Genomic DNA, 18215 nt, shown 5'->3' with positions numbered 1-18215 from the left:
TCCACCCCATCCCACCGCCCCTGTTTCTCTGTTTCTCTGTTGTAACATCCTGCGTCCTGCCAGCCACAGTCCAACACCATCCTCTCCGATGGGTGTTGCCGTGGAAACAGAGGACTCTGCTTGTGTCTGTAGGAAGAGCAGATTATAAATGGCTTTAGTTAATAGGAACCCGAGCCTGTGCTGTGTCCATCTCCCCAGAGGAGCAGGCGGTGACTGTTAACCCATTATTCCCAGCTCTTTGCTTCACGTGGTGCCCAAACCCTCACCTTTCTCTCCTCCAGAGCTGGGTGTCTGTCCTGTGTGAGCTGGCACAGAGAATGCAGACAGGGTGAGGGGGTTGACTGGCACACTGACTGGCAACACGTCTGGGTCTGCCTAGCATTATAGAGAATAGCAGCCCCTGATTATATTATAGAGAATATCTCAGCACCTTGGGATGTCCTCTTTTCGCCCACAAAACATACAGTGAATTAACTTTACAGTGTATTCTGTGAAGAGCTTGAAGGTGTGATAAGGCACAAGGATTATTATTTATTTATAATACGATAGGCACTATATACAGCAGTGTGGATTAAACTCATTCTTTTCTCTGAGAGGCTGCGTAGCATTGGGAATTGCTTGCTTGCTGTGGTATTGGTGGCTGTGGCAATGTTAGAGTGTGTGAGCGAAAACCAGGCAGCACTGGAAGCTAGGAACCTCTGCCAGCCTCTGAGGCTTGAGGGCAACACATTGCTTTGCTCTAGCCCAGGTTCACCGAGCCGCACACAGGCTAAGTTATTTATAAGCCAATTACTTGTTGAGACACCTTATGGATCGATAGTGGCCTTTAGTGACTCACTCCCGTGAGCTCCCGATATGTTGGTTCTTTCAATATATGGGAGAGGGTTTCATTTGAATTATTCATTCCAAGAAGCTGTATGATGTTTATTCTACAAGGTCTATTCAGGAGCTCAGCCTCTGGTTCATACCAAGTTAGGGGTTCTGTGGACTGGTCTGGATGCTGAGATATAAGGTGGGCTGCCAAAGCCTGGAGGCAGCACAGAGGAGAGCCACGAGGCTGATTATTCGATAAATGGGCGAAGAGGAACAACAAGTGAAAAGAGACGTCTCAGACAGAATCTTATGGAGGTGTTTAAGACACTTAACTTTAAGACGTGAAGTCCTGTAGCTCAGTGGTTAGAGCACTCGCCTCGACAGCGAGAGACTTGGGTTCGATTCCCGGGCAGGGCAAAACGTTGGGCAAGTTTCCTTACTCCACATGCCTCTATTTACCCAGCAGTAAGTAAGAATCCGGTTGTTAGTCAATTGGCAGATCACTTTTCCAAGGATAGTAATTCCTTAAAAAATAATAAGTTGGTCACTTCAAACCACAACTGTTTGTGGAACGCTGCTGTGTGCAAATTGGCTGCCGCATTTCGCCCACAAGACACACAGTCACTACACTTTACAGTGTATCCTGTGAAGCGCTTTGAGACATCTAAAAAATGTGATAAGGCGCTATATCAAATGAAGCAAAGCCAAAACAGTAGTCTCAGATACACCAACACAACAGGAATACAGGGGACATTTACCAACAAAATGCAGTCAATCCACTTTATAGTATATCCTGTGAAGCACCTTGAGACGTCTCAACAACGTGATAAGGTGCTATATCAAATGCAAGGATTATTATTATATTATTATTTAGGGGCACGAGGGCTAAATTAAAGACAGACACCAGGAAGTATTTCTGTACGCAGAGAGTAACGAGTAATGTGATTGCCCGATTATTTGGAGAGTGAGTTAATTTTCATCCATTTGATCATCTCCCCCCTTTAAAGTTATGAAAGAATTTACACTCCTGTAACACTGAAAGAAACGATTGAAACTTGTATTTATATACAGTGTCCGTAACATCAAAACATCTCAAAGCCCTACACTGGAGTTACTGTAAAGTGAGTATTTGGTGAGCAAATGTGACAGCTAATTTGCACACAGTAAGTCCTACAAACAGCCATGAAGTGAGTGAACAATTTTATCTGGAGGATTGTCAGCCAGGTCAATTTCTTTCTCTTTTTCAAAACGCCATGAGATTTTTAATGTCCATCTGAAAATAAAATAATAATCTTTGCATTTGGTATAGCGCCTTATCATGTCTTGAAGACATCTCAAACCGCTTCACAGAATATACTGTAATGTGAATATACTGTAATATGACTGTATATTTTGTGGGCGAAACATGGCAGCCAATTAATTGTGCATAACAGTTGTGGATTGAGTGAACAAAATTTATATATTTTTTGAAGGGATTATTACCCCCAGAAAAGCGATCCACCAATAGACCAATAACTGGGTTTCTTACTGCTGGATAAACAGAGGCGATGGGGACCTTGATTTAGCATCTTATCCACAGGATAGCTCCAATAACAATGCAATGCTACCCCCAGCACCATACTGGAGTGCCAGTCTAGACTGTGAGCTCAAAGACCCCAAGGTCGGGTTTGAATGTGAGCTGTGAGAGTGTTTGGGACTGCGCAAAGCTGACAAGAAGATATACTGAAACGAGTCCCGGGTGTTGCCTGTAGCTACATTTCGGAGACCTCAGGTTTTCTCTGTGTTATGTCGGCTCCTCCAGGCTAGGCTATCTGATCTTAGTTATTTTCTGCTGCCAGGAATTCCCTTCGCATAAATTTTCTTGGCCACACGCCCACTGTCAGCTGTTACATTATTCTCTCACATAATGTAATGCCAGCTCAGAAATAAACAAACTGTGCGAATTAATTTGAGAAACACACAGGCAACCCTCGGTAAACACCCTGACTAGAGCAGACACTGTCTGCAGTGACCGCCTTGTTTCGCCCACAAAACACACAGTCACTACACTACATTAAATGCAAAGATTATTATTATAAGTATTATTACCGGCTTAGAGCAACACACGGCAAAATGCGATGTATGGAGGAATGCACGAATGGCTGTTTATGGTACATTCTGGTGCAAATTGTCTGCCACATTCACTTACAAATACACCGCACTTTACAGTAAATCCCGTGAAGCGCTTTGAGACGACCTCCCATCCTCTGATTGTTGAAGCGTGAATGGTTCCAACCCCACTGGCCGCGCCTTCCTTGATGAACCCCTCGCTCGGTTACCTGCCCATCAGGCTGCCCGCTCGCTGATGGCTGCTCATGCTCCCTGCTCCATTGCTGACACTTCAGGCCTCGTTGATTGCACGTCATGAACCTTGTGTCACTCGCCCGAACCCCTGTTTCTCAGCCCCTCAACAGAGTGGCTTCATTTTGCTCATTGATATGATTGATTCCCACAGCCCAGCACAGCACAGCAAAACACAGCCCAGCACAGCTCAGCAAAACACAGCACAGCCCAGCAAAGCACAGCCCAGCCCAGCACAGCCCAGCCCAGCAAAGCACAGCACAGCACAGCACAGCAAAGCCCAGCCCAGCACAGCACAGCACAGCACAGCCCAGCACAGCACAGCCCAGCCCAGCACAGCCCCAGCCCAGCCCAGCACAGCACAGCAGCCAGCCAGCACAGCCCAGCACAGCAACAGCCCCAGCACAGCACAGCCCAGCCCAGCCCAGCCAGCAAGCCAGCCAGCACAGCACAGCCCAGCACAGCCCAGCCCAGCCCAGCACAGCACAGCACAGCAAAGCCCAGCCCAGCACAGCACAGCACAGCCCAGCTCAGCACAGCCCAGCACAGCAAAGCACAGCCGGGCCCAGCCCAGCAAAGCACAGCCCAGCTCAGCACAGCCCAGCATAACACAGCACAGCTGCTCTCATATGATTTATTTTTGAAATGAGTCCAGCATAGTGTTTGCAGTCAATGCATGTGGGTAAGCTGTGGGGTTGAGGAGAGGTCTGGCGGTATCTGGGGTTGAGGGCTGTCTTGGTTGGGGGGTTACAGAAGTACGGGAGTTGAGTGAATGATCAAACGCAGTTAATGACGGGCTGCCTCTCCTGAAGCACTTCGGTGTCAGCTCTTGTCTCTGCTCACAACTCGTTCAGTAAATTATTCACCACCTGAATTTCCCCAACCATAAGCCAGGAACTCAGCCCGAGCTCTCAGCCATCCTTCAGAAAGCCAGTTAGGAAATGATGTTCGCTGCAAAAAAACAGGTAGCACTGAACTATCCACCTTCCTGTGAATCTCGTTGTAACCGAGACCTTCATTGTATCTCAGTGTTGCTGGATACAAACCTCCTGACTTTGAGCGTCACAGAAGGAGCTTGTTGAGTTGTCAGCCTGACTCAGTCACTCGCACTCTTGTTTCTGAGTCAGATGGTTCAGGGTTCAAGCCTCATGTTAGGACTTTGACTCACAGTCTAGGCTGACACTCCAGTGCAGTGTTGGGGGAGCACTGCATTGTCAGAGATGCTGTCCTTCAGATGAGACATTAAACCGAGTGCAAAATACTGCAGATGTTGGAAATTTGAAACAAAAACAGACGTCGCTGGGAACACTCAGCAGGTCAGGCAGCAACTATGGAGAGAGGAAAGTGAGTCAACGTTTCGGGTCCATGGCCAAGGGGCAGGTTCTGACAAAGCGTGATGGACCCAAAACATTGACTCACTTTCCTTTCTCCATAGGTGCTGCCTGATCTGCGAGTTTTCCCATCAAACCGAGGTCTGCCTGACCAGGTGGATTTTAAAGGTTCTGCGACATTATCGGAAAAGAGAAAGGAGTTTCTCCCAGTGTCCTGGCCAACAGTGACCTCTGAGCACTGGGGGTAGTGTATTGAGAGCTGAGGTGGTAAGATTCATTGTGCGGAAGGAGGCTGCAGACGAGGACTGACTGTCTCTCTGCTGTCTGACCTCTTGTTACGTTCTGCAAAATCAGTTTGGAGTTGTTAACGACCGAACACAAGAGAGAACAGAGAGAGAAACAGAGAGCGGGACAGAGAGAGTGCAAGATGAGAGAGAGAGAAAGAGAGAGAACAGAGAGAGAGAAGCAAAGAGAGTGAGAGAGAGAGAGAGAGAGGGACATAGAGAGAGAAAAAGAGAGAACGAGAGAGAGAGAGTGGCGGTGGGGGACATAGAGAGAGCGAGAAACAGAGATAGAGCAAGAGAGAGAGCGAGAGAGGGACAGAGAGACAATCACTCAGAAAGAGAGAGAGGCAGAGTTGCTCATTCCATTTCCAGACACAGTCCATGTGTAGGTGGGAGCTCTCAGTCTGGTTTGGATACTCTTAAGCAGGTTGATGGATTTCTGTGTGTCAGACACCCAACTGTCCAAAACTAAATCGCATGAACTCAGAGGTGACAAGATTAATGAGAATCTCTCCCTGCTTCAGAACTCTGTAAAACCCACATCTCTGTGTCTGTGCCTTTGGTCAGCACCGTTTAACCTCACTCTCTCTCTCTCTCCTCACTCAGTGATCCACCCTGTGGGAGGGGGCACTGTGGGGGGTGGTGGGTATCACTGTCCGTGTCACTGGAATGTCTCCTGCTGTGTTGAGTGTGTCACTGCTGTGTGTCTCCCTCCCTCCGCGGCGTGGAAACTGCTACAGAAATGCAATTTGTGGTGGTTGTGGCTGAAACACCCGGAAACCTGACTCCTCCCACTTTCTCCTGTGTTCCAGATGATGGGAAATTATCCCTGGATGAATTCCGAGCCTTCTTCTCCGATGGGACGCTCAACGAGGAGGAGCTGGAAAAACTCTTCCACACCATCGATTCCGACAACACCAAGTAAGAGAGCTTGGTACAGTCAGGCTCCGAGACACTGTCCCGCTTATAGAATCATAGAATCATAGATTTTACAGCACAGAAAGAAGCCATTCAGTCCATCTTGCCAGTTTCTCCCTATCTACACTATCAAAACCCCTCATGATATAACATAAATTAATAATATCGGATCTGAAGAGCCTTTATGTTCTTATATATCTATATATTATATATTATATATATTTATATCCCATTCCTTATCTCTTTCTATTTTTATATATTTATAATATATTATGTTTATATACATAGTGTTCCTTATATTTCATCCCACTAACACTGAGATCAGCCTTATTCCATTGCTCTGCACTGTCTCCAGAGCCTGAGGACCCCTTATGCACACTGACCATTATCAAGCGAATGTGGCAGACACCCCTCATGGCTGTGGTATTTGGTCCCACTCTTTGTTTTCTATAACCCTATTAGTAAAGCCTAATATCCCGTATGCTTTTTTAATTGCTTTACCTACCTGTGCTGCCACCTTCAAATATTTGCTTACATGACCCCCAGGTCTCTGTCCCTTCACCCCCTTTAAGATTGTACCATCAGCTTATATTGCCTCTCCTCATTCTTCCGCACAAAATGTATCATTTCGCATTTCCTCACATTAAACTTCATCTGCCACGTGTCTGCCCATGTTACCAGTCTGTCTATGTCCATTTGCAGTCTGTTACTATCCTCCTCACTGTTCACTACTTTTCCAGCTTAGTATCATCTACAAACTTGGGAATTGTCCTCCCTGTACCCAAGTCCAGGTCATTTATATAGATCACAAATACAGTGATCCCAATACCGACCCCGGGGGGACACCACTGTACACTTCCCTCCAGTCAGAAAACCAACCGTTCACCACCACTCTCTGCTTTCTGTCTCCCAGACAGTTCTGTATCTGCTGCCACTGTCCCTTTAATACCGTGAGCTTCAATTTTGCTTACAAGTCTCTTATGTGGAACTTTATCAAATGCCTCATATCATATCAGGGCTCCAACCTGCCCTACCATCGGTGGCCGGGCTGTCACCCTCTCTGCCCCTACACTCTGGAATTCCATCCCATGGTCCCTTGGCCTCGCTTCCTCCCTTGCCTCCTTCAAGGTCGGTCTCAAGACCTTTCTCTTCGACCGTGCCTTTGGTCTCCCTCCCACCTCTCTGCCTTCCCTCACCCCTACACCAACCCCCCTCCCTCATGCTCGGGCCCCGACACCTGACTGTTCAGAGCCTTGGGACGTCCTCCCGACGTGAAAGGCGCTCTATAAATGTCATTTTGTTGTTGTTGCCTTTTGAAAATCCATATAAATCATATACATATCCATATACATCAACTGCACTACCTTCATCCACCCTCTCCGTTACTTCATCAAGAAACTCAATCAGGTTTGTTAGACATGGTTTGCCTTTAACAAATCTGTGTTGGTTGTCCTTTATTAACCCATATTTTTCTAAGCGAAAATTTATTTTGTCCCGGATTATCATCTCTAGAAGGTTCCCCAATACTGACGTTAGGCTGACTGGCCTGTAGTTCCCGGGTTCATCCTTCTGCCCCTTTTTGTACAGGGGAGTAACGTTTTCAACCCTCCAGTCCTCTGGCACCACTGCAATGTCAAAGAAGGATTGAAAGATTGTGGTTTTTTTTAGTATCTTTTTAGTATCTCCTCTCGGTTTATTCTCATTTTATCTAATTTCTCTCCCCTCTCCTCCGATACTGTGGCATTGACTGCATCTTCTTCTTTTGTGAAGACAGATGCAAAGTCCTCATTCAGTACGTCAGCCGTGCCCTCTGCCTCCACAAGAAGATTTCCTCTTTGGTCCCTAATTGGACCCACCCGACCTTTGACTAATCTTTTATTCTTTATATGCTTATAAAATACCTTAGGGTTCCCTTTTATGTTACCCGCTAATCTTTTCTCATACAATTTCTTTTTCCCTCTTATTTCCTTTTTCAGTTCTCCTCTGCACTTTCTATATTCTGTTTCATTATCTTCTGTATTTTGGACCTGACATTTATCATAAACCTCCTTTTTCTGTTTTATTTTAATCCCAATTTCTTTATTCATCCAGGGAGGTTTGGATGCCCTACCTTTCCCCTTTGTGGGAATGTATTTGTTCTGTCCCCGAACTATCTCCTCCTTGAAGGCTTCCCATTGTTTATCATTCTAACTACCAAATCTTTCTTTTTGGTCCACCTTGGCTGATCCCTTTTCAACTCACTGAAATTAGCCTCTTCCAGTTGAGTATTTTCACCTTTGATGGTTCCTTGACCCTTTCCAGAAGTACTATGTACCTCAGGCTCTGGCAGCATCAACCTCCATGGTTGCACACTTCAACTCACCAGCCAGTCAGGAACCTGGGTGTCCTGTTCGACCCTCAACTGTCTTTTCTCCCCCACATCCAAGCCATGACCCGCTCTGCCTTCCCTCACCTCCGTAACATCGCCTGACTCCACCACTACCTCACCCCTCAGACGCTGAAACTCTTGTTCATGCCTTCATCACCTCCAGGCTCGACTATGCAAACTCACTGCTTGTCGGCCTTCCCAACTCCAGAACTCTGCAGCCCGTGTCCTCTCCCGCACCAAACTCCATGACCCCATCTCCCCCATTCTCGCCCGACTCCATTGGCTCCCTATCCTTCAGAGGATCCAGTTCAAGATCCTGGTCCTCACCTACAAAGCCCTCCATGGCCTCGCCCCACCCTACCTCTGTGACCTCCTAACCCCCTACCAACCCGCCCACTCCCTCCGCTCAGCCGGCTCTGGCTGCTCCACATTACCCGACCCACCCGCCCCACCATTGGCGGGAGAGCCTTCAGCCACTCTGCCCCCAATCTCTGGAACTCCATTCCCCAGTCACTCCGCCTCGCCCCCTCCTTAGCCTCCTTCAATTGCTGCCTCAAAACCATCCTCTTCGACCATGCCATTGGCCTCCCCCTTCCCCTTCTCCCCCTTCTCCCCCCCTGACCGCAGCTCGGGTCTGAAATGCTGAACACTGTCCAGCGCCTTGGGATGTCCTCCCAACGTGAAAGGCGCTATACACATGTAATCTTATTGTTGTTGTTGTACTCTAAATCTTATGATATAGTGATCACTGTTATCCAGATGTTCTCCTACTGAAACCTACTCCACTTGCTCTACTTCATTTATATTAGAATACATTAGAATATATTAGAATATACAGCACAGAAACTGGTCTGTGCCGGAGTTTATGCTTCACATGAATTTCTTCTGCCCTTCCTCAACTAAGCCTTCAAGCATAACCTTCTATTCCTTTCTCCCTCATGTACCTCTCCAGCTTTCCCTTAAATACATCTAAGAACATAAGAACATAAGAATTAGGAGCAGGAGTCGGCCATTCGGCCCCTCGAGCCTGTGCCCCGCCATTCGATAAGATCATGGCTGATCTTCAGACCTAACTCTAATTACCTGCCCTATCCCCGTATCCCCTAATCCCTCTGTTTTTTAAAAATCTATGCTATTTGCCTGAACAATTCCTTGTGGTAGCATGTTCCACATTCAAGGTTGAGACTGACAGATTTTTTAAAAATAGAGGGATTAGGGGATATGGGGATAGGACAGGTAATTAGAGTTGGGTCAGAAGATCAGCCATGATCTTATCAAATGGCGGGGCAGGCTCGAGGGGCCGAATGGCCGACTCCTGCTCCTAATTCTTATGTTCTTATGTTCTTATTCCCACTACTCTCTGTGTGAAGAAATTTCTTCTAACTTCCCTATTTGATCTGTTTGTGACTATTTTATATTGATGGCCCTGGTTTTGGTCTCCCCCACAAGTGGAAACATTTTCCCTTTGTCGACCCTATCAAAACCTTTCATCATTTTAAAGACCTCTATCAGGTCACTCCTTACCCTCCTCTTTTCAACAGAAAAGAGTCCAAGTATGTTCAGCCTTTCTTGATAGGTCTAACCTCTCAGTTCTGGGATCATCCTTGTGAATCTCCTTTGCCCCTTCTCCAGTGCCTCTATATCCCTTCTATAATATGGGAACCGGAACTGCACATAGTGTGGTCTAACCAAGTTCTATAGAAGTTTACCATAACTTCCCTGCTTTTCATTTCTATCCCTCTCGAAATGAACCCCAATGCCTGGTTTGCCTTTTTTATGGCCTTATTAACCTGCGTTTCTACTTTTAGTGAATTGTGTATGTGTGCCCCTAGATCCCTTTGCTACTCTACCCCATTACGTTTTTATTTTCCAGGATGTATGTGACCTCCTTATTCCTTCTACCAAAATGTACCACCTCACACTTTTCTATATTGAAATGCATTTGCAGTTTATTAATGCTGTAATTTGTTGCAATTCTCCTCGTGGAGTCCTGTAGCTCAGTTGTTAGAGCACTCGCTTTGCAATTGAGAGACCTGAGTTCAATTCCAGGCAGAGGGAAACCTCGGGAAAGTCTCCTTACTCCACACGCCTAATAATAATCCTCCAAAAAAACAAAACAATAATAAATTGGTCATTTTCAATCTATGACTGTTTGTGGGACATTGCTGTGCGCAATTGGCTGCCACGTTCGCCCACAAATATACAGTCAATTTACTTTACAGTGTGTTCTGTGAAGCGCTTTGGGACGTCCTCCCGACGTGAAAAGCGCTATATCAAATGCAAGGATTATTATTATTAACAAAATTTGGTGTCGTCTGCAAATTTTGAAATTGTACTGCTGATTCCCGAGTCCAAATCATTAATGTATATTGTGAATAACAGTGGTCCCAATTCCGATCTTTGTGGAACACCACTGCCCGCCCCCTGCCAACCCATTTCCCAGAACTAGAACCAGCACTGCTCCCTTCCTCGTTGGGCTGGATACATACTAATCCAGAAAGTTATCCTGCACACATTTCAGGAATGCTTCCCCCTCTTTGTCCTTCGTACTGTTGATTTGCCATTCTATGTTAGGATAATTTGAGGCCCCCATTATCATTACTCTATTGGTTTTACATCTTTCTGAAATTTGCTTGCAGATTTGCTCTTCCATTTCTTTCCCATTATTTGGTGGGAAGGAATTATTATTATTATTTCTCTAATTCCTCTTAAACACATGTTCCACTTCAACCACAGTCCAGGTTAGACATTCCACATCCTAACAAGTCTTTGTGCAAACAATCTAAACTCTACCTCTGCTTTTTTTGTGATTACCTTAAACTTGTGCCCTCTAGTGACTAACCCACCAACCAGTGGAAATAATTCCTCCCCATTTCCTCACTCACTGTTAACATTGAGTGTGAAAGCAAAGTTAGTTCCTTCCAATTCTGATCCTTCCTCCTCACCTGGCTCTGGCCTCCTGCTTGTCCCTCATGCCCTCCGTTCTACCATTGGTGACCGCATTTTCAGCCACTACGCCCCGAAACTAGGAAAACTCTTTCCCAAACCCTCCGCCTTGCCACCTCCTTCCCTATCTTCAGGTTGCGCCTGAAGACCTTCCTCTTCGACCGTGCTTATGGTCACCTCCCCCCTCCAGTGGGGGTGTTAGAGACGGGAGGGCAGGGTGTGGAGGGCAGAGTGGGGTTCAGAGTGGGGGTGGTGACTGAGGCTGTTTTTACCATCTCAGAGTAACCATGATTTCTCTCTTTCTCTCACAGTAATGTGGACACTAAGGAGCTGTGCGGTGAGTCTGTCTCTAATGCAGAATGTGTGTCAGTGTGTGTGACAGTGTGTGTCAGGGTGTTTGTCAGTGTGTGTCACAGTGTGTGTCAGGGTTTGTTAGTATGTGTCTCAGTGTGTGTCACAGTGTGTGTCAGGGTGTGCCAGTATGCGTCTTAGTGTGTGTCACAGTGTGTGTCTGCAGAATAGGGTGGAGTGGGGGGGCAGATTGAGGGTGGCAGAGTGGGGACTTGTATTTTGTCTTCTTTCTGTCTGTTGCAATAACACGCTCTATCTGGAAAACAATTTGCTTTTCCACAGCAACACTTGTGTATAAACAGCAGCAATCTGCTCTTATATATCACCAGAGAGACTGAGTGGAGGCCGAGCTGCAGGGACATGGGGAAAGGAGATGGAGGTGGCCAAAAGTGGGGGTTCATCAGGAGGGATTTGAAAGCAGAGAGGGAAGGGGTGAGGGAGAGTCTGAGCGATGTGGTGGAGATGACAAAAACGGACTTGATCAGAGTGGAAGGTTTAATGGAGAGATGAGGGTGGAACAAAACACTGAGATTCTGCACAGATGGAGGGAGCAACCAGGGAGGCGGATACGATTGAAAGCATTTGCTAATGGGAGTGTGATCCCAAACAAGATTTGGAGATTAGAGGCGACTTAACGGATGGATCCTTAAAACCTTCTTATAAGTGGGAGCAGGGGAGATGAGGAAGGGTTCCAAAAGGTGTCAGCCTCAATTGATGGAGTCAAGTGAATTGGGAACAAACTTGAACCCAGAGTAAGAACAGTGGGCAGAACAGACTGGGACGTAGGGGATTACATAGGGAGAGTGGAGCAAGCAGAAGGGTTTGGAAATTGAGCCGATGATCTCAAAGTGGACCCACTGAAAAACAGGGAGTCAGTGAGGTGTGTAACCTCTCTGGAACTCCATCCAGAATCCCTTCGCCTTGTCCAGTCCCTTACCTCAATTGTCCAGCGCCTTGGAAAGTCTTCTTGCTATGAAATGTATATAAATGTAAATATGTTGTTGTTGTTGTCCTTCAGATGAGATGTTAAGGTCCCTTCTGCTTGTTCAGGTGGACGTTAAAGATCCCACAGCACCTATTTGAAAAGGGAAGGGAGTTCCTCCCGGTGTCCTGGCCAACAAACCCCCAGATAAAATCGGTCACTCACTTTCATGGCTGCTTGTGGGACATTGCTGTGTGCAAATAGGCTGCTGAGTTTGCCTAAAAACATACAGTCACTGCACTTACATTCCCCCTATAAACATTATAGGTGCTACATCAAATGGAAAGGTTATTATCAGGCACTCTCACAGCTTTAATAGTAATTGACTGCTTTTGTGGGAAAGACCCATATATTTCCTGTGCCAATTACATTAACTGTGCAATTTCCCATCGTTCTCAGATAGTGAGTTGGTGCAGATCCCTTGTGGTCCATCAATCTCCTGTACATTGGGCACTGGGCCACGCAGCTTGATGATATCAGCACATTTTATACGATTAGAGCCTTGGAATATGGTCTGGCAATACTGCAGGCAGCAATAACTGTGCGTGTACACACTCCAAACTGTCTCCTTTTCTCATCGCTGTGAACCTTCCCTTACATTTGATCCTTATATCCTTATATTTGATCCAGGGCTCATAACATGCCCGAAAACACTGCACAACCAAACAGCATGTAGTCATATGTAGTGACTGTTGGCAAACACAGCAGCCAATTTGCACACAATGTCCCACAAACAGCCATGAAGCGAATGATCAATTTTTATCTCAGAGATTGTTGGTCAGGACACCAAGAGAAATTCCCTCTCTGCCATCTCCCTCTCCCTCTCTGTCTCTCTGGATCTTTAACATCGGAATAAATAGATGAGAGCTCAGTTTCACATCTCATCCGAAGCACATCACCTCTGACAATGCAGCTTTCCTCCGGCACTGTGCTAGAGTGTCAGCTCAAACCCACATGCTCTAACCCCGAGATGAGAGTGTTGTTGACTGAATCACGCTGTCACTTACTGAGCCTAGCGCAATAGAACTCAATAGAATCATTCAGAAGGGAATGAAAACAGAAGTCACTAGGAACCCTCAGCAGGTGAGGCAGTATCTATGGAGAAAGGAAAATGAGTTAATGTTGCAGGTCGGTTGATAGATAGATGCTGCCTGACCTGCTGAGTGTTCCCAGCGACTTCTGTTTTTATTTCAGATTTCCAGCATCTGCCTTTTATTCAGAAGGGAAATGGACAAGCAGCTGAAACAAATACATTGAGGCATTTCGGCCACAATATACACAGTCACTTCACTTCACAGTATATTCTGTGAAGCGCTTTCATATATCTGAAAGATGTAATAAGGCACTATATCAAAATGAAAGGAATATTATTATTACTGAGGGACATGAGTTTGAGAGAGCGCCATAAAGAGCCAGGAGTGGGGAGCAGAGACAGGGCTGGCCACATCACTTGTGCTTCCAGCACAGAATGCTAAATGCTTACCATGATGAACCATCTGTTTGGTTAATTATCTGCAGCTATATCTCTCTGTTGTCACCAAAAATAGCAAATTAATCTACTCCCAAACTAACCTAGAAACCCCCAAACTGATGTGTCTGATGTCAGACTTTAGAATTCCTGATTGATTTAGCTGACTAATTCAGTTTGTTATCTGGTGAGTTTGCCTTTGAAATTGGTAAGTGCATGTAACATTTACTTGGAATTCTTGCTATCAGGACGCTTATTAAAATAACAATATGTAGAATTCTGATTGACTGCCATTTTGTTTATTTCTCTCCTGTTCTCAAAACTCTTCAAAGTACAGCCCTATTCCCCCATTTTCCTTCCCTCCTCGGATTCCAGCTCCCACTGTCTCTGTGAAGCGTTTTGAGACATCTTCCTATGTGAAAGCTCTTTAGAAGTGCAGGCTGTTCCTGTGTCTCCTGTGACAGTTTTGGATGAAACGGTAAAATCCATTGGAAAAGTGGGGTGAGTGAGTGGCTGAGTGGACACTGAGCTCACACTCTCTGTGGAGATGGGAGTATTAACCCACGCCCGGCCATTTGCTGCAGGGCTGAATAGAGACAGATAGTGCATCTGCGTAGGTCACTACTGACATCTACTGGTAACATTCCAATGCACTCCTCACTGCAATGCCCAGCTCCATAATTAACAAGGTCCAAATGATTGATTGTTTGATTCCCGGCAGGGCAAAACCTTGGGACGTTTCCTTACTCCACATGCCTTATAATAATCCCTCAAGAAAAAAACAATAATAAATTGGTCACCTCAAGCCACGGCATGTTTCGCCCACAAAATATACAGTCAATTCACTTTACAGTATATTCTGTGAAGCGCTTTGAGACGCCTCGAAGATGTGAAAAGCGATATATCAAATGCAAGGATTATTATTATTGCAAATGCTGAAAGTCTGGCATTATCCAGAATCACAGAAATGTAAGCAGATAAGGAGGTCATTCAGCCCATCATGCCTGTGCCACTGTCTAAAAAAGCTGTCTGACTCGCCCCATTCTCTCCTCCCCCACACAAATACACTTTTAATATTTCTCCTTTTCAGAAATTTATTTCCCTCTTAAAACTTGGACTAACACACAGTAACTGTTTGCAGATTACTTTGCCGCTCACATGGGATCATATGAAGATGTCCTCGCCTCCCTGGAGACCCTGAACCTCTCTATCCTCAGCGCCATGGACTACACCAAAAAGGTAAGCTGCATGGCGGGAAGCCTGGCAGAGACTGGTGGAGGAGCTAGGACTGGTGAGAAATGGCTTGTGCTGGTAGAGACTGGCGGGAATTGGTGCTGAATGGACATTGTCGAAGGAGCTTTATTGTATCTCTAGCCTGTGATATCACTAACCTGTATATTTAGACTGTATATTTGTGGGTAAAATGCGGCAATCAGTTGCGCACAGCAGTGTCCCACAAACAGTCGTAGATTGAATGACCAAATTATTATTGTTTTTCTTTTGAGGGATTATTATCAGGCGTGTGGAATAAGGAAACTTGCCCAAGGTTTCGCTCTGCCGGGAATCGATCCCAGGCCTCTCGCTTGCGAGGCGAGTGCTCTAACCCCTGAGGTACAGGTAGTGTGGTGCCAGCCCTAACGTCCATCATCTTATTGAAAACAAGAACAATCTGAATGTGTCTCAGAGATGGAATCTGTGCTTCGTGCATTTAAAGTTGATTTATATCTTAATAATAATGATTTATCAGCACTCAAAAAGACAGTAATTAACCCAAATAGCAGAGTGAAAAAATGGAATAAGAGGTTGGAGATTGGCTAGTTGGGCTCTAAGCTCTTGGGGCTGTTGTGTGAGGAGGGTAGACTGAAATACCCCAAAGGTAACTGGTTCCATCATAGGAAATCTTGTGGGCAGTGATTACTGTGTGCAAATAAGCTATGAAGTGAATGTGATCTATCTGGAGGGTTGTTGGCAGGGAAACTGGGAGAAACTCCCTTCTTTGTTCCAATAGTCACAGGATCTTTAAATTCTCAGTTTAATGTCTTGTCCGATGGACGGAGCCTCGACCATGCCGTGCTCCCACAGCCTTGCTCTGGAGTGTTAACAACAACAACAACAAAGTCAAAGTCCCCAACACGGGGCTGGAACCTACAACCTTCTGATCCAGAGGAGAGAGTGATTGACCCAGGCTGATACTGTATATAACAGTACACGACAGGACATCCTCATGTTTAATCGCTCAGTTACAGCGAACTTCGAGTTCTCTAAAGCCTCCGAGCAGTACTGTGTCACATGCCTGGCTGTGTAGCGGTGCCTGGCTGGGTGAGGTGCCTGGCTGGGTGAGGTGCCTGGCTGTGTAGGGGTGTCTGGCTGGGTGAGGTGCCTGGTTGGGTGAGGTGCCTGGCTGGGTGAGGTGCCTGGCTCTGTAGGGGTGCCTGGCTGGGTGAGGTGCCTGGCTGGGTGAGGTGCCTGGCTGGGTGAGGTGCCTGGCTGGGTGAGGTGCCTGGCTGGGTGAGGTGCCAGGCTGGGTGAGGTGCCTGGCTGGGTGAGGTGCCTGGCTGGGTGAGGTGCCTGGCTGGGTGAGGTGCCTGGCTGGGTGAGGTGCCTGGCTGGGTGAGGTGCCTGGCTGGGTGAGGTGCCTGGCTGGGTGAGGTGCCTGGTTGGGTGAGGTGCCTGGCTGGGTGAGGTGCCTGGCTGTGTAGGGGTGCGTGGCTGGGTGAGGTGCCTGGCTGGGTGAGGTGCCTGGCTGTGTAGGGGTGTCTGGCTGGGTGAGGTGCCTGGTTGGGTGAGGTGCCTGGCTGGGTGAGGTGCCTGGTTGGGTGAGGTGCCTGGCTGTGTAGGGGTGCCTGGCTGGGTGAGGTGCCTGGCTGGGTGAGGTGCCTGGTTGGGTGAGGTGCCTGGCTGGGTGAGGTGCCTGGCTGGGTGAGGTGCCTGGCTGGGTGAGGTGCCTGGTTGGGTGAGGTGCCTGGTTGGGTGAGGTGCCTGGCTGGTGTAGGGGTGCCTGGCTGGGTGAGGTGCCTGGCTGGGTGAGGTGCCTGGTTGGGTGAGGTGCCTGGCTGGGTGAGGTGCCTGGTTGGGTGAGGTGCCTGGTTGGGTGAGGTGCCTGGCTGTGTAGGGGTGCCTGGCTGGGTGAGGTGCCTGGCTGGGTGAGGTGCCTGGTTGGGTGAGGTGCCTGGCTGGGTGAGGTGCCTGGTTGGGTGAGGTGCCTGGCTGTGTAGGGGTGCGTGGCTGTGTGAGGTGCCTGGTTGGGTGAGGTGCCTGGCTGGGTGAGGTGCCTGGCTGGGTGAGGTGCCTGGTTGGGTGAGGTGCCTGGCTGGGTGAGGTGCCTGGTGGGTGAGGTGCCTGGCTGGGTGAGGTGCCTGGTTGGGTGAGGTGCCTGGTTGGGTGAGGTGCCTGGCTGGGTGAGGTGCCTGGTTGGGTGAGGTGCCTGGCTGGGTGAGGTACCTGGCTGGGTGAGGTGCCTGGTTGGGTGAGGTGCCTGGTTGGGTGAGGTGCCTGGTTGGGTGAGGTGCCTGGTTGGGTGAGGTGCCTGGCTGGGTGAGGTGCCTGGCTGTGTAGGGGTGCCTGGCTGGGTGAGGTGCCTTTGCTTCTTGTTGGAGTGTCTCACAGTTTGTCACTGTGCTGTACCCTGCCTGTGGGCAGAGCAAAACTGTAGACGTGGAGTGAACATTTGGCAACATTCTGCCACAGGGTGATGAGGACGCAGTGTATTTCAACACCAGCTGCTTGGGGTTTTGGGAAGTTTTATATTTCCCTCATTGTGTATTCTTCACTCCTGAAATTTGGGTCCATGCAGCTGGAGGGAGTGTTGAATTGTTGGAAGGTTCCATATTTCAAATTAAGGCTTTAAATTAAGGTCTAATCTGCCTGTTCAGGTGGACGTTAAAGATCCCATGGCACTATTCAAGAAGAGAAGAGAGTTTCTTTCTCCCAGTATCCTGGCCAACAATCCCCCAAATCAACTTGGTCTCTCACTCCTTGGCTGTTGCTGTGTGCAAACTGGCTACCATGTTCAACCAGGAAAAGTCACTGCATTTCACAGGATTGACTCTGAAACACTTTGAGACATTTCAATGTGATGAAGCACTGTGAAAATGTGAGTTCTTACTGAGGAATTTCTGTCAGTCCATTTGGGAAACTGGGAATGTTCCAATTGGGAGGGAAAAAGCCCCAATTGGGGTGGAATAAGCTCCCCCCTGGCAGGGCTGCACAGGGCAGGACTAGGCAGGGATGGGCAGGGCTGGGGTGGACAGGGGTGGACAGCCTGGGCTGTGCAGGTGTGGGCTGGGGCAGGGCTGGGATGGGATAGGCTGTTGAGGCCTGACACACCCAGTTGAGTTTCTCCAGTTATTGCCATTTCTGCTTGATGGGTCAAACTGCCTCCTCCCCTATTTTACTTAATAACAGAAGGCATGCC

At 47.6% G+C, this 18215-nt stretch overlaps 1 protein-coding gene and 1 non-coding gene across 2 annotated transcripts in view; both read left to right on the top strand.

Moving 5' to 3' along the window:
• Nucleotides 1-18215, top strand: part of necab2 (N-terminal EF-hand calcium binding protein 2) — a 57490-nt gene that overhangs the window by 11755 nt on the left and 27520 nt on the right. Inside the window, exons 3-5 of the mRNA XM_042340428.1 lie at nucleotides 5581-5689; nucleotides 11312-11337; nucleotides 14943-15040. Of these exons, the coding sequence (XP_042196362.1) occupies nucleotides 5581-5689; nucleotides 11312-11337; nucleotides 14943-15040 (233 nt within the window). The remainder of the gene's footprint in view (nucleotides 1-5580; nucleotides 5690-11311; nucleotides 11338-14942; nucleotides 15041-18215) is intronic.
• Nucleotides 1159-1231, top strand: trnas-cga. Its single transcript has one exon. It is a non-coding gene; the product is annotated as a tRNA-Ser (tRNA).

Source organism: Callorhinchus milii, unplaced genomic scaffold, assembly GCF_018977255.1.
Source record: "Callorhinchus milii isolate IMCB2004 unplaced genomic scaffold, IMCB_Cmil_1.0 Scaffold14, whole genome shotgun sequence".
NCBI lineage: Eukaryota > Metazoa > Chordata > Chondrichthyes > Chimaeriformes > Callorhinchidae > Callorhinchus > Callorhinchus milii.
This window is presented reverse-complemented; position numbering and strand designations above follow the sequence as displayed.